Source organism: Primulina tabacum, chromosome 2 (assembly GCF_025594145.1).
Source record: "Primulina tabacum isolate GXHZ01 chromosome 2, ASM2559414v2, whole genome shotgun sequence".
NCBI lineage: Eukaryota > Viridiplantae > Streptophyta > Magnoliopsida > Lamiales > Gesneriaceae > Primulina > Primulina tabacum.
In genome coordinates, this window is record NC_134551.1 from 10,349,101 (window position 1) to 10,371,490 (window position 22,390).

The 22,390-nt window shown below is 36.8% G+C and overlaps 2 protein-coding genes across 2 annotated transcripts; both read left to right on the forward strand.

Moving 5' to 3' along the window:
• The first annotated feature begins 7,593 nt into the window (after nt 1-7,593).
• LOC142537488 (uncharacterized) lies at nt 7,594-8,907 on the forward strand. The gene is made up of 2 exons (XM_075642999.1): nt 7,594-7,815; nt 8,236-8,907. The coding sequence occupies exons 1-2, from the start codon at nt 7,594-7,596 to the stop codon at nt 8,905-8,907; spliced, it is 894 nt and encodes a 297-aa protein (XP_075499114.1).
• Nucleotides 8,908-16,893: 7,986 nt separating this feature from the next.
• On the forward strand, nt 16,894-18,642 carry LOC142537382 (protein PHYTOCHROME KINASE SUBSTRATE 4-like). Its single transcript, XM_075642918.1, has one exon. It carries the CDS (start codon nt 16,910-16,912, stop codon nt 18,482-18,484), a length of 1,575 nt encoding a protein of 524 aa, XP_075499033.1. The 5' UTR covers nt 16,894-16,909; the 3' UTR covers nt 18,485-18,642.
• Nucleotides 18,643-22,390: the final 3,748 nt, after the last annotated feature.

A 22,390-nucleotide genomic window follows, 5' to 3' on the forward strand; every position in this document is an offset into this window, starting at 1 on the left:
GCTGAATTGTGGCACTCCAAGTGGTGGTCTTGGTCAAATACTTGGTGCCCAAGTAGTCCAAATTTCATCCACAACCAAGAGTCACTATGATTAACTCAAAGTTTATTTCTTGCACATTAAATTTGTCATATCTCTTAGCTCGTTCCTTGACTACAATTTTGGTTTATTTAGGACATAAGAATGAAGTTTCTTTGAGCTAAAGTTTCAAGTTCATGAGCTAACGGTTTGCATCATCGAGATACTCGACTTCGGTCTTGCAGTTTTTGCGATGTCTCGAGCTCTACTATGCTGAATTTTGTACACTTTAAGATGTTTCGTTCTTTAAAAGTCCGGATCTTCACACTCCTCCACCCTTACCTTCAAAAAAAAACAAAATACAAATCATTAATGTGTAACAGCATGTTTAGTACTTGATGTGAGACATGCCTTTTGAAGTTCCCACATCTAGAACATGCATGGATGATTTCTTGGGGGTTATGTGGGTCTAAACTTGAGTACTCCGCTGTCATTACGCCCTACTTTACGTACTAATCTCTTATCTAAAAAGCTTCAGTGAACCATATGAATGAATACTTGGCTGTCTGCTTGTGGCATCCATAGTATGTGTAGTGTCGGAGGAATCCTTTTATAGTTAGTCGAATGAGTTTCAACTTCCAAGCAGAGCGACATGTAGTTATACCAATGTGGTTGCTGTAAGTTTTCTCGGATGGTTCGGAGAGCCATCTCCCCATGTATATTCCGAAATATTTCAATCCGTAAATGTTTAAAATTGTTTCACATTTATTTCAGTTCGATTCTAAATTCGATTCTTGTTTTTGTGTTTTTATCATCCATTTTAGCTTTTAAATGTCATTCAAATTGACGGACAAAAAGACTTCGTAATTTTTGTTGTTTTATTTGGTGGGTATGGGTCTAAGATTTGAAAATCATGCACTTCGCTGTTCAAAGAGATCGGAAACGAATTACGACACCTTTTTCTGTATACAATACAATATGATAGGTGCTTTGGGTTTTACTTCGGATAAAATCTTTTCATCTCTTTCCTTTGATTGGAATGAGTGGGGACAACGACTAAAATTTCAACGTGAGCCGTGTATATTTTGTCAGAACGAAATATATAAGATTATTGAAGTACTGCCACTACATAAAACTGAGGAGATTAAAAATGTCAAATTTCCAAAATGAAAGGAAATTTCATTGATTGAATAAACTTTGATTATTATATAACATTTCTTTCCTTTTATTCTTGATTTTTTTAACAAAATATATAATTAAAAAAAATACCATGTTATATAATAATTAACATATGTATATGACATTAAAGTCACAAGTTGAGATGATATCTCTGGTTTGACACCTAATTGTCGAATAACTCTATTGTGAGACGATCTCAATTATCTATTTTCGTGAAATGGGTTGATTTAATCCATATTTTAAGTGAACAATAATACGTTTGACATAAAAAATAATATTATTCATGGGTTCAGTGAAATAAAATATGAATCATACAAATATATATATATATATATATATACACGTGTCGAATAAGAAGTTAATATCAAGATGAGATAAAAGAGTATATAGAGCAATTGGAGGCACCTACGAAAGAATATATAACTCAATCACAGAACGAGCTTTCATTTATTTATTTCAAAGAATCTTGCAAAGTAACAATTGATTGGAAGAAAAGGATTTAAAAAGTTGCCAACGTAGATGTATTAAATTGGCTACCGCAATCGCCACATCAATCCTAGATTAAGTAAAAATTTAACATCTGAGGCTTTTTTCCGGATATGTTAAGATCTTTACACAAAAAAAACAGATATGTTAAGATCTTACTTCATTAAAATAAAACATTAATTAAACCTTAAAATATCTAATGAATCCTCACATTGGTTGGTGGGAGATTTCAAGAAATGTGATTGCATGGCTTAGTTTTGACCACTCACTTAACAAAGGTTGCCAATCCAACATATTTCTATTCTGTTTGAATTTTATAGTATGAGTCTTGAAAATTTATCTTGATTTAATCTTTTTCTAGATTTTGACCCAATTTAGTATAAGTTCTCATTTTACCTTTGTTTTCATTATTTATGTATCTTAAATCGTAGTACGTGACATTGTTATATATATCGAATTTGTCCAAGTGTATAAGGCTACACAAGGTTGTCAGACTGCTCCACATAACATAACGACACAGTCGCATATGATGGTTCCTGATGCAAATTATTTCAGCAACACCTAGCAATACCTTGTTTTGTCCTACCTCAAGATGTATGGTAATAGATTTATTTTGAAAATAATACATGAAAGAAGCAAAACTTAGAAATTTTATTTAAATATAATAAATATTATTACATTAGTTATCTTCTTTAGAGGAGGAAATAAATTGTTTCGCTAATCATAGTAGCCAGAAATACAATATACATATACTAGAAATAGAAATATTACAAATTAATATTAAAGAAAATTGAAGAGTGTGTTTGATGCCTTGAACTTTCGTCTGCCTTGTTATTTATAGAATTCTTTTTAGGATTTCAAATTCGGTCTTCAACTTGTAGATAACTTTTGAATTATTGCTTGTCAGTTGGTGTTGCCAGCATCTTGTTGTAAAACCCGGGATTCTGTACAAGCATGATCATATCAGGCTAATATTAGATTAATAATTTGATTATGCTAGGATGGTGTAATCTGGGATATTAATATTTAAACCATTCAGAATATAATATTTGTTTTGAGTTATCTAAGTCGTGTAGATAATTTTATCGTGTGCAGAATTTTGAAGCTCGAAATTAGTATGGTATTATTTTCGGTACTTGAACTTTTGGGGTGATTAATCTATCACGATCCAAGGAATTTATTAAGGAATTTCGAAGATTTAGCAGATAAAGGTCTAAGATTTAAGTGGAGATTGAGATACCGGGATAAAAGATCAAGCAAGAGATAATAAAATCCCTAGAATTCGAATTAAACAGTGTTTATATTTGCAAATTTCGAAATTGAGGGGGGGTAAAAGATTTAAATTTCGAACAATATCACGGATAGATCAGTATTTTAGATGAAGATTTGATTCAGAGTTCAAATGCAACTATAACTCTTGATCACGATAGCAGCCAACCCCTATAAATAGGAGGACCCTATAAGCTCAAAAATCACACCTAAATTCTCAAACAAATTTCGAAATTCTCCCTCTAGTCTCCTTAGGAATTTTCGAGCACAGCGAAGCGCTGCCGCCGTCCAGCCAGTGAAGTAGGAATTTCGAAGAACCCTAGCCTTTTTCAAGTTTTTTTTCAAGAATTTAAGGTAAATGGGCTGTTTTAAATTTCGGTTTTTGGTGCATATGAATTTTCGATTTTTGTTTAAAAATTCAGTCGAACACCGTCTCCGTTTTTTTTTTTAAATCTTGTTGCGTTTATCCGTTGGCACTGTGAGAATTCCCTGAAAATGGGTGGAATTCCAACATATGGCCCTTAACAGTGGGATAGAACTGTTTTATGGTCTCGCCCCCTTAGAGGATTAAAAATTAAGGACTGACGTCAGTAAACCATGAAAGATGAAAAATCGCAGTGTTATTATGATATGATTATGATGTTACGATTATGAAAAGCATGCTGTATTTGTATGTATGTTTCGAAAATGTTATAAAAAAATGTTTATGTTGTTTTCAATATCCCCCACTAGCTGAGTATTTCCCAAAATACTCACCCTCTTACAACCTGTCCCAAAGAAATTCGAGGAGGAAATCGAAGAGGAGGAATCAGAACAATTCTAGGGATGGTGATTCTTCGAGATTTAGTGTTAGTCATGTTAGCATTATTTCGAATTTCGTTGTTTTTAATTTCATGTAAAACGCTTCCGTATTAGTTATTTCAGTTGTAAAGACATAAGTTTTTGAGAAATTATGAAATAAACTAGTTTTCGGTTTATACTGTGCTACGAGGCTGGTTGTTTTTAATTGTGTGATTGATAAATAACGCCGATGTCGACTAACCTCGGTCTCGGGGCGTGACATTTAAGTGGTATCAGAGCCGCCAGGTTCATAATCCGAGTGGGAAAAATAGATTTTAAAAAAAAATATTCGGGAAATTCCGGCCAAACAGGGCCTTCGCGCGCGCCGCTTTTTCTCCGATTCCGGCCGCTTCCGGTACTATTTCTTCGATCGGCGACCAGATCTAGGACTGCCTCGATGAGACGAACAAAAGCCCTCAAACAATTTCGGATTTCGTGTTTGGGTGCAACCGGAATTTCGGATCTACGGATTTGGCGTACGAACCCTAACGTCGAATTGTATTTTGTCCAATTACCCTAACAATCCTACTCCGATTTTCAATTCCTTATACCCAAACAACCTATGATCCATGGGTAACTTTTTCCAACAATCAATTTTGAGTTTGGATCACCCAATCGGAAACGCCCAATTTCATTGAGTTAACCGAGTTACGCGAGTTCCCCGCCAAATTAGGTAGTTTTCCGACAGATTCTGGCCGTGCCACCACCGGTTCCGTGATACTGACCCCGTCGCCGGCACACGCCGATGCTCCGACCATGCTCCGGCGAGTCAACCCGGCCAAATCAACGAGTCAACCCGCTGTATACATCCTTCGACTTCTCGTAGGAAACTCCGAATTCGATTCCGTCAACTGTTCCGAAATCCTCTCAACATATGCTTCGAATCCATATGAAATGGCTCGTATGTGTGTCATTGCCCGTAAGAGAGTAGCCCCGATTACTCATAAGAAGACGATTCGGTTGGACACTCACCGACCTCACACGCGCGTTCAGGCTGCTATACGTTTAAAGGAACTGGCTCTACAAAATCAGGATAAGACTATTAGAAAGCTGAGAGCTAATAATTTCAAGATAAGACAACAAGTGGAAGACTTGACTACCAAGCTGGAGGCAACAGAGAAGAAGATTGATGAGGTCTTTCAAATGTTCGAGCTTACTAAGGAGCATAATTCCGAGCTTCGAGACTCATTAGTTGTAGCAGTGGGTCAAGCCAAGCAGGCTAAGTAGAAGGTGGATCGACTCACCAGGGAGTTGTCTGAAGCACGACTAAGAGACAAAAAGAAAATTGATGAGTCATGGGATATGATTATGCAGTTGTCTGAGGGTAATCAGAGGTTGTCCGAGGAAAATAAGAACAAAAGGCCCATGAATAGTCAGTCCTCACGCAGCAATCAGACTTTCAAGAAGCCTAACCAGTCCGGTGGACCATCTAAAGGGCCTTCGCCTACCTCAAGCTACCAGGATATTAAGCCTTGCCCAACTTGTCACTTACGACACCTGGGAGAATGCCGAAGAAACAGTGGTGTATGCTTCGGATGTGGGAAAGCGGGACACCGAATTGCCGAATCCCCTACTGCCGCCAACCAAGCCGCCGGGCCTAGTAAGGGAACTGGGCCAAATTCAGGAGCTAACCCCAACAAGCCAAAGGAAAGCAACCTTAATGCCAGGGTCTTTGCTATGACTCAAGAAGAGGCTGACGACGCCAATGAAGTCGTGTCAGGTACCATCCTAATTCAAAAAATGCCTGCGTATGCGTTATTTGATTGTGGTGCTATGCATTCTTTTGTATCTAAGAGATTGGCTAAGAAACTAGGACTTAAGCCTGAATTATTAGCCGAACCTTTTCGAATAGCCACACCTACAAATAAGGCCATCGAAACTCACGAGATTCACAAGGACTGTTTAATCAGTATCGGTAATCAGACTTTCAGTGCAAACTTGATACAATTAGTTATGGCCGACTTCGACATCATTCTAGGAATGGATTGGTTAGCCAGAAACAATGCAATAGTGGACAGTAAAAGGAAAAGAGTTAAGCTCCGAACCCCAATTTAGGAAGAGATCGTGTATCATGGTAAATCCAAGGAACGGAAATCACTTCTTTCCGCTTCCCAAGCATGGAAGGCCATGAAATCCGGAAAAGATATCTACCTGGCCATGATCAGCGAAGTACAAGGAGAAGTCGAACTGAAGATAGAAGACATCCCAGTAGTATGCGAATTCCCGGATGTTTTTCCAGAAGAACTCCAAGGGATAGTCCCGGACCGCGAAGTTGAGTTCGAAATTAATCTGGTCCCTGGTGCAGCACCAATTTCGAAAGCGCCTTACAGGATGGCGCCAGCTGAACTCAAGGAGTTAAAGTAACAACTCAAAGAATTGCTGGACAAAAAGCAAGTGCGACCCAGTGTGTCACCATGGGGAGCACCAGTACTCTTCGTAAAGAAGAAAGATGGGAGTATGAGATTGTGCATCGACAATAGAGAACCGAACAAGATCACCATCAAGAACAAGTACCCTCTCCTGAGGATTGACGACCTATTTGATCAGCTTAAGGGAGCCCAGTATTTTCTAAACTGGATCTAAGGACATGATACCACCAACTGAAGGTCAGGGCGGAAGATATCCCCAAAACAGCCTTTCGGACAAGATATGGGCATTATGAGTTCACAGTGATGCCGTTTGGGTTGACCAACGCGCCTGCAGCCTTAATGGACCTAATGAACAGAGTCTTCAAGCCATTCCTGGATCAGTTCATAGTGGTATTTATTGACGACATCCTCGTCTATTCTTCTAACGAACATGATCACGAAGAGCATCTCCGCATTGCACTTCAGACTTTGAGAGAGAAGGAACTCTATGCTAAGTTTAAGAAATGTGAGTTCTGGTTAAAGAGTGTATTCTTTTTAGGACACGTAATCTCTGAAGCAGGAATATCAGTGGATCCCAAGAAAGTCGAGGCAATTACAGAGTGGTCAAAACCTAAGAACGACACAGACATCAAGAGCTTTCTTGGACTGGCAGGGTATTACAAAAAGTTTGTCGAAGGTTTTTCCTCAATCGCCATACCACTGACTAAACTCACTCAGAAGAATTCCAAGTTCGTCTGGACGAAGGATGCGAGAAAAGTTTCAGACATTAAAAGAAAAGCTCGCATCCACGCCAGTACTAATCTTACGCACTGAAGATAAGGAATTCACCATCTACAGCGACGCATATAAGGAAAGTTTGGGATGCGTACTCATGCAAGAGGGAAGAGTAATAGCCTACGCATCAAGGCAGTTGAAACCGCACGAGCAGAACTACCCTACGCATGATCTGGAGCTAGCAGCAGTTGTCTTTGCCTTAAAATTTTGGAGGCACTATCTCTACGGTGCCAAGTGTGAAATTTTCATAGATCACCAGAGTCTCAAGTACCTGTTCACCCAAAAAGAACTGAACATGAGGCAAAGGCGGTGGATCGAACTGTTGAAGGATTACGACCTGACTATCAGTTACCATCCGGGTAAAGCGAACAAGGTGGCCGATGCTCTGAGTCGGAAAAATGAGAGCAAGATTACTCTGGCCTCACTCTCCGCGAGACCATGTCTGCAAGAGACCGTCAAGTTAAACCAGGATTGAGACCCTGAGCTAAAGAAACTTAAGGGACAAGTCGAAAGCGGGAAGTCTCAAGATCTACAAATTGATGACAAAGGAGTCCTGTGGATGAAAGGACGACTGTGTGTACCAGACAGCGATAACCTTCGCCAAGAAATACTGTCAGAAGCACACAAGTCCAAATTTTCAGTCCATCCAGGGAGTACAAAAATGTACAGGGACCTTAAGATGAATTTTTGGTGGAATGGAATGAAAAGAGACGTGGCAGAATTTGTCTCTAAATGCCAAGTGTGTCAACAGGTCAAAGCAGAGCACCAACGACCTGGAGGATTATTGCAACCTTTGGAAATACCCGAATGGAAATGGGAGCATATCTCCATGGACTTTGTGGTAGGGTTACCAAAGTCGAGGCAAGGTCAAGACGGAATATGGGTAATTGTAGATAGACTTACAAGATCTGCACACTTCTTACCCGTCCGTATGAACTACAATTTGGACAAGTTGGCGACACTGTATATGGACAATATTGTACGACTTCATGGAGTACCAGTGAGCATCCTATCTGACAGAGACCCAAGATTCGTCTCACGTTTTTGGAAGAGCTTTCAGGGGGCCATGGGAACTAAAGTGACTCTTAGTACGGCCTATCACCCACAAACCGATGGTCAAACCGAGAGAACAATTCAAACCCTGGAAGACATGCTGTGAGCCTGCGCCCTAGAATTCAGTAGCAATTGGAGCAATCATCTACCATTGATCGAGGTTGCTTATAATAACAGCTATCACAGCAGTATTGGGATGGCTCCATACGAAGCCCTGTATGGGAGGAAATGCCGATCACCCTTATATTAGGATGAAGTGGGAGAAAAAGCAATAGTAGGACCCGAGCACGTACAGATAACAATAGACAAGGTTACCGTAGTTCGAGAAAAACTCAAGACAGCTCAAGATCGACAAAGGAGTTGGGCAGATCTGAAAAAAAGGCCAGTGGAATTCAACGTTGGTGGGAAGGCCTACAAAAAAGTGTCACCTATGAAAGGAGTTGTCCGATTCAGTAAAGCTGGGAAGCTAAACCCCCGTTATGTAGGACCCTTTGAGATTTTGGAAAAGGTGGGCACACTAGCATACAGATTGGCCATGCCACCAAGCATGTCTAGAATTCACAACGTTTTCCACGTGTCCCAACTACGGAAATACATCTCGGACCCAAGCCACGTGTTGGAAGCAGAACCGCTCATGATCGAAAGTAACTTGGGAGAAGAGCTGAAGTACGAAGAAGTTTCCATCAGAATCGTGGACACCAAGGACCAGGTACTAAGGCGACGAATCATTCCCTACGTCAAGGTCCAATGGACGAACCACACGGAAAGAGAAGCCACGTGGGAGCTAGAAGAAAGGATGAGGGACCAATACCCGTACCTCTTCATAGACCAAGTCAATCCAAGTTTCGAGCACGAAACTTCCCATAAGGAGGGAGGGATGTTAAACCCGGGATTCTGTACAAGCGTGATCATATCAGACTAATATCAGATTAATAATTTGATTATGCTAGGATGGTGTAATCTGGGATATTAATATTTAAACCATTCAGAATATAAGATTTGTTTTGAGTTATCTAAGTCGTGTAGATAATTTTATCGTGTGCAGAATTTTGAAGTTCGAAATTAGTATGGTATTATTTTCGGTACTTGAACTTTTGGGGTGATTAAATCTATCACGATCCAAGGAATTTATTAAGGAATTTCGAAGATTTAGCAGATAAAGGTCTAAGATTTAAGTGGAGATTGAGATACCGGGATAAAAGATCAAGCAAGAGATAATAAAATCCCTAGAATTCGAATTAAACAGTGTTTATATTTGCAAATTTCGAAATTGAGGGAGGGGGGGGTAAAAGATTTAAATTTCGAACAATATCACGGATAGATCATGATTTTAGATGAAGATTTGATTCAGAGTTCAAATGCAACTATAACTCTTGATCACGATAGCAATCAACCCCTATAAATAGGAGGACCCTATAAACTCAAAAAACACACCTAAATTCTCACACAAATTTCGAAATTCTCCCTCTAGTCTCCTTAGGAATTTTCGAGCACAGCGAAGCCCTGCCGCCGTCCAGCCAGTGAAGTAGGAATTTCGAAGAACCCTAGCCTTTTTCACGTTTTTTTTCAAGAATTTAAGGTAAGTGGGCTGTTTTAAATTTCGGTTTTTGGTGCATATGAATTTTCGGTTTTTGTTTAAAAATTCAGTCGAACACCGTCTCCGTTGTTTTTTTTAAATCTTGTTGCGTTTATACGTTGGCACTGTGAGAATTCCCTGAAAATTAGTGGAATTCCAACATATGGCCCTTAACAGTGGGATAGAACTGTTTTATGGTCTCGCCCCCTTAGAGGATTAAAACTTAGGGACCGACGTCAGTAAACCATGAAAGGTGAAAAATCGCAGTGTTATTATGATATGATTATGATGTTATGATTATGAAAAGCATGCTGTATTTATATGTATGTTTCGAAAATGTTATAAAAAAATGTTTATGTTGTTTTCAATATCCCCCACTTACTGAGTATTTCCCAAAATACTCACCCCCCTTACAACCTGTCCCAGAGAAATCCGAGGAGGAATCAGAACAATTCTGGGGATGGTGATTCTTCGAGATTTAGTGTTAGTCATGTTAGCATTATTTCGAATTTCGTTGTTTTTAATTTCATGTAAAACGCTTCCGTATTAGTTATTTCAGTTGTAAAGACATAAGTTTTTGAGAAATTATGAAATAAACTGGTTTTCGGTTTATACTGTGCTACGAGACTGGTTGTTTTTAATTGTGTGATTGATAAACAACGCCGATGTCGACTAACCCCGGTCTCGAGACGTGACACTTGTAGTGTGTAGTTGAGTGGTCTACTCTTCGATTTTCTAGTGGTTCATTACTTTATTTATTAGTGGACCTGTATTTTTGTGGTGGTGAGTCATATGTCATCTGCCTTCTTTATTTCTGTTGAGGAATATTTTGCTTTTGAGGTGCTCGATTAAATTATTTTGTGTGTGGTCCTTTACCACTTTGGGTCTTGTTTCTGCAATATGCTTACGGTTAGTTCTTGGTCGAAAGCTTTCCTGAATTCTGACTCTTTCTTATTTGGGAATTGCGGGTAGATCCCATCTGACCATCTCCCAATGTGATACATGCTACAAAATACATGCTACAAAATTTTCGACGAGTATCTTTACCACATAATATTTATTTATTTTCAAATATTTCTTCTGAAAATCATTTAGTTTTTCATATCATTGTATTCAACAGAAAAGATACGTTAACTGAGTTTTGATAAAACTTATAAAATGGAAACTTGACTTTGTAAATCTCTGTGAGACAGACTCGTATCTCCCATGCTCTTCTGGTGTAGATATCATCTTCAATAAATAAAAGCAACAAGAGGTGTTTCATTTGGTGGAGGATCCTTGATGAATTTACGCGCATTCATGTCTGGCCTCGTAAACTTAATGAAATGTAAAGCCTCGTGTGATCTTTTTCCAACAGGTTCTAATGCTTCACTAAAGAAGTATAACTCCTCTTCTTCATATAAACTCTCGTCTGAAAGAATATCTTCAAACTGGTATATTTGAACTAAATCTTGGTAATAAAAACATCTTCAATATATGGAGTTGATTCGAAGCACCTTATTCAGTTACTGTCATTTTCTTGACAGTTGGTCGAAATATGATCTTTTGCTCCAATGTACAGCAATTAAAGTCTTTATAACTTTTATTAACTCTAATGTGAGCTCTTCTGAAAGTTTTATTTGTTGGTGTCAGTCATGTGCTTTGAGATGAGTTTGATGCTTGATATGTCATCCTACATCATAATGGTCCACTTTTTGTACAGATTTATAAGATCTGGATTTCTGTCTAGACTATAACGTCTTGTTTTCCAAGAAATTTTTCCACTTCTGACGTTAGGGTGAGATCTAAAGCTCTTTCTTTTTTGCCTTTGTGGCTTTCTTCTAATGATTGTTGGAAAATCATTTTATTTACAATATAAATGAGTACGTTAATTAATACCCCATAATTGTTTGTAATTTTTTATAATACTATCAAATGATACAATTCTGTGAACTTTCCTTTAAGAAAAGAGGCTCGTATGGCCATAGTACCTGGATTGCTAGGAGTATATTCTTTTATTAGTATTTTCTCTAGGGACTTGGTATTTTGGCGAAGAAAAGTTCCATTGCTATATTTTCTTCGATCTATTAATTTCATCTACATTTAATGAATAACATATTATTTCTCAATATTATGTCATGAAGTTCAAGACTATACAGAGCTTGAGTATATTTCTTTTTCTTCTCTGTGTCTTGATTATTAAAATAGTCTACCCTTATAAATAGTGCTTGAATATGGTAGAAATTTTTCCGGCTATCTCGCTAAGTTCTCCAGCTATGACTGATTCTTTGGTTTCTGCCGAAATCATGTCCCAGATGATTTTGACTGATCCCATCAGACGCATTTCTAAAAGTTTAATGAATCATTCTTTATTGAGATCAAGTGTTCCTACTATGATTCTCATACTCAACGTCCAATTATCTATGGGATCTTCTTTGTTTTTAAGTACAGTATATCAAGGTCAATCATAACTCCGTAAGGATGTATTGGTTCTAGAACAATCTTCTCATAAGGTGTTTTGTGCAAGGAAATTTGATTTCTCCTTGACTGCAGTCTCGTTGGTTGTGATTTCCACCTATTTGGAAGTATATTCGAGTTCCTTCCATGTATATATCATAGGATCCCACACTTTCCTCCCTTGGTGGTTCATTAGGAGGTACTCTGCTACTTAAGGGTCGTTCATCTCTTACATTGTGTTCATTTTCAAATATATGATCTTGAGGTTTGCAAAGACTCTGCAAAGTCTTAAAGATCCTCTAGACCAATCCTTTTTATGTTTGTCATTAGAATATTTTCTTCTATGAGATAGTTTTGATAAGATTGATAATTTTCTCTTCATCGGGTAAAGGTTTTTGCCTCACCCTAGCCATTTCTCTTTGATGTAATAGTGTTTCAGTGCCAAAATATGGTGGTAACCTTCCTCCAGTAATTTTATTGCTAGAACTTGATTGTTGTTCTAGATTTTGGATTATTGTTTCAATGTCCTTTTATGTCTCAATAATTTCTCCTCGTTTTCACATATTTCTTCAATTTACATAGTATATAACATAATTGATTGTCATAGTTATGTATCGTCTTTTGGATTTATCTAAAGTCTCCAAAGATTTTAGAGAAATTCGTTACTATTTCTAGAAATCTATTAATTTGAATAAAAAATTTACCTTAGGATTATGATATATTTCTTGTTTATCTCGATTTTAATCTAGATTAGATCTTCTTGTTTCAAATATTTCAAGGTATTGAAATAAATCATGTAAAATAATAAATTTCGAACATATGTTCGAATTTGAGAAAAATTTCCTCAACATCAAGAAAAGTTACTAAATAATAATAATTTGGTATGTATGGAATAAAAATCCTAAGCTTTAATACCATTTTAACGGCCCAATATAATTATTTTCTAATAATAATGAAACCATGTATATTTTTTGTATATTTGAAAGTTTTTTAGCTTAAATGGTCAAACGGGGTATAATTTAAAAGATTTAGGACTAAATTGAGACAATAGAGTTAAAATTAGGACTAAACATTTGGGACCAAATCTGGTTTTTCCCCTACAAATCTTATAAATCTCAAAATAAATGCAAAGATGTCTCTTCTGTTCTGTGTGATATTTTTAGAATTAAATATTATATATTTGAGATAACTCTATTATATGAATCGACCTCATTTTTCTAAATTTACTAAATGTACTTTCTTAGTGCCGTTCATGAGTTTAAATTAAAATAATTATGCAACAATTTGAAGTGGATTTTTGAAAAGTCTACTGCTTAAACTACTAGAAATTTTTTTTTAAAAAAAAGAAGACAAATATCAAAATATAAATTTTATATGCATGCATGCGATGAACAACTGAAATTTACACATTTTAAAATAAAACTATTCAAAGGTAAAACATGTGAAAATCCTGACAACCATCAATATATAAAAATGAAGGAGTAAGAAAATATCCAATACCACTCCTAACTCATAAAACGTAATGTGCGGAAAATATGGTCATCGGGTTATCGTACGCACATCCAGCCCCGCCTACTCAATTTTCGGCACTTCGAGTCTCCTCATCGATATGCTCACTGCATCATTCACACCTAGTGAGTCTAAAAACTCAACACACCATAAACATTAATATAACAAGTTTATATACATAACATGCAAAAGTGAAAAGTACTGTAATCAACATACATTTCATTAACTTAAAAACATGAACTTAAACATATCAGAACAAAGCATAACGTGTCAAAACATGTCACATCATATCATCATATACATGTTCATTTTATTTAATTGAATTCAGTTCATAAGTTGTGATATTCGTATCAGCTCTATCGTATCAGCTCTATTCGATGGATCCATCTGCGTATAACCGTGGTACCCGACGGTTGGGACTTCAGTTATAGTATTACCCATCCACTGAGCCTTGGCCTTACATGTCATCGTATTCGTATTAGTCACAATCAACTCTCATCCTTCAAAACGTGTTATTATATTCATCACTTATAAAAATTATGCATATACATAAATTTTCCTTAAAATCAAGCATTCAACGTATTTATCATAATTACATAAAAAGTCGTGCTCATGATAATATATACATTAAAAACATGTAGTTTTGTGATCAGGGTGCTACCAGGACTGCTAACTCGACCCAGGTTTGCTCGTGGAAACCCTAATTAACCATTTTACCCATGAACCTCAAAATTTCGGTCCGAAACCAACCAAACACCTCAAAACATATTTATAATTATTTCCTAGACGTAAAATTGAGCTCGTTCCATAATTTATACGATTCGTTTTAAGACTTGAACCGAGGTCCCGGTTTTTACCCGAATCAACCCGAAACTCCACCAAAATTTTTCTAACTTAAACCATGACTTGAACATACATTACCAGCCCTTAAACCCCTTGTTTCAGACCATCTAAGACCCTCGAAGACCCTCTACCAGCTGCTGGAAATTTCGGCACTTCTCAATATCCAAACCCTAGTGCACCTAACCTCCCAAAACTCGATCCTAGGCCCGAACCAAAGTGACCAGCCCTTAACCAACTATCCATAGACCAAGACCAAGACCAAGTCGTTAACTCCCTCCTGGACCAACCAAACCCACACCTACAGCCCCATGCACGCGGACGTGCGAGCTTCTCACAAACACCACAAAGCCGAGCTCCAAACGCGTCTATCGCCTACGATCTGCCCCTAACCCGCAACCAGCTATGATCAAGCCACCCTAGGCCATGTCTCAGACCCACCAGAGCCTGGTCCATAGCCTAGGACTGCCCTTACGCCGCTGCACATTCAAATCTTTCGATCTAGCCACACCAAAACCAACCACCAAGGTAACTAACGCTCGGTCTTCATCGACCCTTGACTACCTAGCGACTCCAGCCCCTTGACACCATCTCTCCCAATGTGTACATACTTAAACATGCAGCCGTGGCAGGCCCTTACATAAAAACCATGAAAGCCGTGAGATACAAGCCAAAAACTTGCATATTTCATGTCCACCCTTACAAAACAATACCACATGCTTGATTAAATAATTTCTCATGCAAACACACACACAACAACAATAAGTAGCGTTAATGATTAGCAAAACAAGATTTATGGCGTGTCTTTGCGTTTAAGCGCTCCAAAACTTTGATATATACGTGTAGGACGAGCACCGGAGAGACGGGGAAAGGACTTTCTTGAAAGCTTTGAAGAATCTTCGAGTTGGCTGCTGTAAATTCGAAGGGAGGATGTTGCCGATGAGAGGGAGGGAGCGGCCGAAGCTTACTAGTTTAGATTAGGTTTAGTGTTTGCAACGATGAGTTTAAATCATAATAAAAAATTTTAAATGGGCCCTTAATTAAAATAAAGGAGAATAAAATGGTTTTAGGCCCATTATACAATAAAATAAAACCGTAAAGCCCAATAATACTCTCGAAAAATATTTCGTTTTGATACATTTTTCAAAATATTGTCTGAACTCTCAAAAAGTACTTCGAATCGTTAAAATTAGCGTACCGATTAAAAATATGATCTGACGAGTAAAAATACACAACCAAGACCCATTTTCAAAAATCATACTTAATTAAACCATATATTAGATAATTAAAAATAATTATTTAATAAAAACATTTTCCTGATTATCCCCGATCTCCGTTCCTCGTTTGAACGCGAAATGCAAATGCCATACAAAACCATGCAATACTCACGTCTTTAAAATTTTAAAATAATTAAACACATATTTTAATAAAAATATTAAATTACATATATGGAGATGAGTAAAAGGAGAATTATGACGTGCCTTTGCGTATTTAACGCACGATTATTCGTTTGAATTAGCTTCACTTTTTCTGTCATATCTCCCGCCTTAAATAAAAAATCTCAAAAAATCTTTTCTGATGTGGAAGATCAGTCTAGGCTGCAACCACAGAGCATACTCAGAAACACACGATATACTTCAATAATGAACCTATTAAACCTCTGTAGAGTATCGTCTCAACTGATATTCCCTCTTGATCATTGTCAAGAATCACTTTCAAATTCAAATCTCCAGCGAAGCTCTTGCAAAATTTTTCCTCGAAGCTCCTCCGTGCAAAATCACCTACTTCCGGCGATCTTCTACCACTTTCTTCCTCAAAACTTGTAAGTTTCTTCATGCCCATATGTTGTAAAGCATGTGTATACTTATGGAGCTGTGGATATCGAAAAGCATCTGGAGATGGTGCTGAAGCCTCTGGAGTTGCTGAGATTGAATGAATGAATGATGCTGAAGCATATGGAGTTGCTGAGATTGAATGAATGAATGCTTATACTAAGTCACTTCTCGTATGAGTCAGAATCGCTGATTCTTCAGAACTCGATATCGATGGTCAGAGCAGGATACCGATCGGAGTATCAGGTACGAGTGATGTGATTGGATCCACAGCATAAACTCCAGCTGTCCTTGGTACTCCTGACCTCTCAGACGGCCATTGGTAGCTATTAATAGTCATTTGCTCAACTCATTTGGAAAATATTTTGGTATTTTGGAGGATCTGGATCTGGATCCGGATCCGATTTTCACGTAGTTCGAATTTCCTAATTCTTACCGTTACAATAAGTAAGGGGAAAGAACCTCCACGTAAGCTATAAAGTAAGTACCTCGAGGAGCATAAAAAAGAGAATAGTCCAAGTATGTCGCAACAATAATTCAACCAGCCTTTGCCAATTCAATGTTCTCTTTTTCATTTATAATCATTAATTTATTATTGCAATTGAAATGTTTGAAACTATTCATTTACCTAACTATGATTTACTCTTTTTTTGTATTTTAGAGCAAATTTTATTTTTATTCAATCAAGTCTGTGTCTACTTAAAGCTGGCAAGAGTTTCCAGTTTCCTTCAATGGCTTCGGCAACAATGCTAAAAAATTTCAAGTACGATTCAACCCAACAGCCTATGTTTAATGTTATAGAAACTCCCCTTAATTTCACCACTTTTGCGCAGAATAATTCTCCATTCGAAGATTTATCCTTCTCCTCTTACCTCAAACCCAAAGATAAACAAAATGATCCCAATTCCACCACTGATGACACAGATCAAATAAGTATTTTTGATGCGCGGAAGTATTTCAGCGAGACCAATGACTCGAAAAGCGACCCGATTCGGCAGAAGCAGAAAGAGGTAGCTGAACAAGATTCGGTATCGATTCGAAGGCAGTCATCTGTTAATTCTTCTGCAGATGGATATGACAGGAATTATCATCGATCAAGATCGTTTAAGACGAGGCCCACAGCTTCGTCGGACGCGACCTGGAACAGCCAAACGGGGCTTTTGGCGAATCCTCCGGGTTCGGTTGGCGTCTCGTTGAAGAATTTTGAGACGGATGGGTGCAAGAAACGAAACTCGTCCGGTAAAAAGTGGTTCTTGAACCCAAAAAGCTGCTGCATTGGGAAACAATCTGTCCAGGTTAAGGAAACAACCTCGGAGAACGAGAATCCAGGGCCTGATACTGAAAGCATCAGTAACACGGATTCGGTTATCCACAAAGGTCCGAACCCTGGGAAATATCTTGCATCACTTCAAGCACCACGTCAGCACCGTGTTTCGGCGTCGGGCAGGCCGTTTCTCGATGGAGTAGGGCCTTTCTCGTTTCCAATTTTGAACCCGAGTAACAAGAGTGCTAGATTGAAGGATATTGTAAAGAAACCAAATGTGAGTGTCCTGGAAGATCCTCCCCGGAAATCTTTGGAAATTTTCCAGGCAATGTTGGAACTTTCATCTGCTTTACGACCAGATCATAGTTCCATGCTGAATCGAGCCCAATTCAAGATTCCGGGAAGCCCGATTTCTCTTGTTACGAACATGGATGACGATGTTGGAAGCGACGCGAGCTCGGACCTGTTCGAGATTGAAAGCTTGTCGACCCCAACTTCATATCCAATGTACCGTCGGAGGGATTCCTTGGAAGAATCAGCTCCTCTCACTTTCAGTGCAAGAAGGTTTGCTTCTGCGCATGGGATTAATATTAACAACGATAATGTACAGTTTGAAATGAGGAGCCTCGGCGATCCGCCGACGCCTAGAGTGGCGGCGACTGAGTGCTACGCGCCGAGTGAAGTGAGCATTGACTGGAGTGTCACCACGGCCGAGGGCTTCGATAAGGCGAGCGTCACCAATTTCTCTGTGTCCGCTTCAGAAATTGGGAACGTGGATTGCTTGCGAGAGAGGCTGCCGCAGCAGGAGGAGGGAGGTGGTGGCGACGGCGGGAAGAGGAAGGGGAACGGAGGGTTGTTGCTGATGGGATGCAGACAGGAGAAGGCGGTGAGCGTGGGGCCTCAACCGGTGAAATGTGTTGCGGAGGGTCCACCGATTTTCCCACTGCACGTGGGTGGTAGGCCACCGCGGGCTATTAAGACGACGAGGGTAGCGGGCGGCGGCTCTAAAGCGGCGCGGCTGTCGCTTGCTTTTGCAGCATGAGATTTTGTGCATGTCAGGTGGTGGCAGCGGGACGAGTTTGGGTTCTTGAATTGAATCGGTAGGATGTGGGGTCCGTCAAAAAAGTTTATATTATATTTTTATGTTTAGGATTTTGTTATCTTTCTTAATTGAGAAATTCATATGCTAGAATAATCGAATAAAATTAAGATCCTCGTAAATTAATCAATTCATTTTGCACAATTACCATATATATATATATATATATATCGTATTCATTTATATGATCATTGATGATAAGTCATTCATATATTATATTTATAATTTTGATATACTAAATTAAAACAAAAAAGAGTATCACATAACTCTTCACGACATATATACATTATGTCAAAACTATATATAATTGTGCATGTTATATGCATTTGTGTATATGTGTGTGTGGAAATATGAAATTGAAATCAAATTAGTTCAAATTCATTCCGTCCGCGTATTGTCTTCAAATTTCACTCCTTTCTCGACATTTAAATTATTATTATTATTATTATTATAATTGTTGTATGTATATTTGCTTAAAAATTGAATAATTTTGAAAAGACCATCGATATATATCCTAACACCATGCTCCATCGTGATGGACTCTACGGTTTTGACGATACATGAGAATATATTATATTTTTCTATGATTGAGATCGGATAACATATATGTCTCACAAAATTGATTCATATCATATAAGTTTTTTTCTTCAATCGCTAATTGTTAATGATTTTTTGACAAACCACTTCACTAATAACAAAAACCATAAGTATAGTCATTCTAAACGATAAAATCCTTATTTGTAAATCATGCCATTTCCGGCCAAAGAGTCTATTTCAACATATGTTTTATAATAAAATTTGTGTAAAATTTGCACCGTTCATAGTATTTATCTACAATCCATTACTTCAAGTTTACTACGAAAAAAATTATATTATCTTATTTACACATATTCCTTTACATCAAATATTTTTTTTAATATTTATATTTGACTTAAGTTCTACAAATAATTAAATTTCCAAACCATTATGTTATACATATATATATATATATGTGTGTGTGTGTGTGATTTATCATTATACATAATTCATTATCTCATCTTAAGAGCTATATATATATTAAATATATAAGGCCGGAAAATTAATTTCAATTGTCGTTATTCTTTTTTTTTAAAAAAAAATAATTTTCATTTCACATGGCTATATATCTAGGTTTTTTTAGGGGTTAATTGAGCCCTTGTGGCTTGTGTGCATGTAGACCACCCTTCTCCCCCAATGTTGAAAAAACATGCATTAGACAAGCTTTGTAGGCCCCCTCTTCTCTTCATAGCATATCACGATGCTTGAATTTCTCTTTGTTCATTACAATATCGCCGAATAAGATTGTATAATTAAATGTGTATGTTCTACTCATGCAACTTCAAAAGGGAGACTTAAGTGGCCACACCCCATGTGCATACCAAATTAATCACATTATATATTATATATATATGATTGTATACATAATTATATTGTTGTATAAGTAGTTCTTCTAAATCGAGCTGGCAAGCGCTCTGATCAATGAAAGTTTAACATACAAAAACTCACATGAGATTGTCTCATTGGTCAATTTTGTGGGACATATCTTTATCTCAATCTGATTCATGAAAAAATATTACTTTTATGTCGAAAGTATTACTTTTTATTGTAAATAAGAGTCGGATCAATCCTTCTCATAAATATAAATCCGTGAAACCGTCTCACAAGACAATTACTCAAATTTAAATCCCCCACAAATCACAAAGATTCGGTTCAACATAATAATTTATTTGGTAAATAAGTTTGATGAGGTTATAAATTCTGGATTTGTAGTAAAGTTTCTCTATAGAACAACCACAATCCAGAGGAGTGTGAAAAAGTAGTGAAACCAAAAAGTTATTGATTTAGGCAAAAACTTGTGTGCGACGGTCTCATGTGTCATATTTTGTGAGACGGATCTCTTATTTGGGTCATCCATGAAAAATACTACTTTTTATGCTAAGAGTATTACTTTTTATTATGAATATCGATAGGGTTGACCCGTCTCACATATAAATATTCGTGAGACCGTCTCACAAAAGACCTACTCATTGATTTATCGGTATATTTTAAAAAAAAATACCTCTGTCAATGTTTCAATTGAGATTCAGTACCTAGCCACAATTTTTTAGGAATCAGTACCTAACAATGTTATATTTTTAGTTTTAACTCCTTACAAACCAAAATTTACATTTTTACCCTTTATTATTTAAATAAATATATTATTTTATCCACAAAAATTACATTTGTCTTCTCGATTTAAAATATAATTTTAAAAAATATTGTTTCTCAATTATCATGGAATAAAAGTAAAATATTTATTTTGACGTACAAAGTACCTATTATGAGCTTTCAGATATTTGATTTCGCTCTTTGAATACTCCAAATATATATATAAAAATACTATATTTTCGAGCATTCATCATAAATTCAGTCATTGTTGGTCCTTTCATGAAAAATGCATTAAGATGACTTATTCATGTCATTTTATTTTTTAAAAAAAACATAGGTCATCACTCATCATGAAATAAGATTAACTATTTATTTTGACCTACAAAATACCTATTTTGGACTACAAAATGCTTGATTTGACTCTTTGAATACTCCAAATGTGTAAATACTGGATCTTCGAGCTATCATAATAAATTCAATAATTGTTGGTCTTTTCATTGAAAATACATTAAAATGACTTATTCATGTCATATAATTTTTGAAAAAGCACAATTTCTCACTCATTGTTGAATTAGAAAAAGTACTTATTTTGATCGATAAAATAGCTATTTTGGAGTTCCAAATATTTGATTTGGCTATTTGAATACTTCAAATGTGTAAAAAAAAATACTTAAGTTTCAAGTAATGTAAAGTGTAGGACCTAGCGCTTGCCGCTTTACCAAAAGCTATAGCTAGTGGCAATGGTGCAACTCAAATCTTTTAAACCGCACAGCAGCTCAAGCACCATGGTTCGATCGCTTTACCAAACAGGGACAATTATTGCACCCAACAATCTCCCTCCCAATAATTGCACTCCTTGCAATCAATGGGAATCGAACCCATGACCTTGGCTCTGATACCAATTGTAGGACCGAGCGCTTGCCGCTTTACCAAAAGTTATAGCTAGTGGTAATGGTGCAACTCAAATCTGTTAAACCGCACAGCAGCTCAAGCACCATGGTTCGATCGCTTTACCAAACATGGACAATTATTGCACCCAACATAAAGTGACTTTTGATGGTGTCATTTGTGAAGTTAAAATGTGATAGTTAAATTAGTACAAAGAGTATCTAATTAGAGTCTGTAAATACATGATTTTACTCCTTAAATACTCATATCCAATTATTTGAGGATGCCAAAATATAATTTTAAGGTAATATTAAGTGACACCGATGATGATATTCGTGAAGTAAAAATGTGATACCTAAATTAATACAATAATACATAATTCGAGTTCACAAATACTTGATTTTAACTTTTAAATACTCAAATTCGATTGAGTATGTCAAAATATATAGTTTGAAGATAATATTGAGTAATTTGATGATGAGATTTGTGAATAAAAAACATGTTATCTAAATTGGTACAAATAGTACCTAATTTGATTTCACATATACTTGATTTTACTCTTTTAAGACTCGATTTTTGATTATTTGGGATATAAAAATATAGTTTCAAGTAATATTGAGTGGCTTTTGATGTGTCATTTGTGAAGTTAAAATGTGATACATAAATTAGTACAAAAATTATCTAATTCGAGTCTACCAATACTTAATTTTACTCCCTAAATGAGAAGTACTTAATTTGAGTTTGCAAATACTTGATTTCGTAAATGAGATACTCACAATATATATTAAAATACTA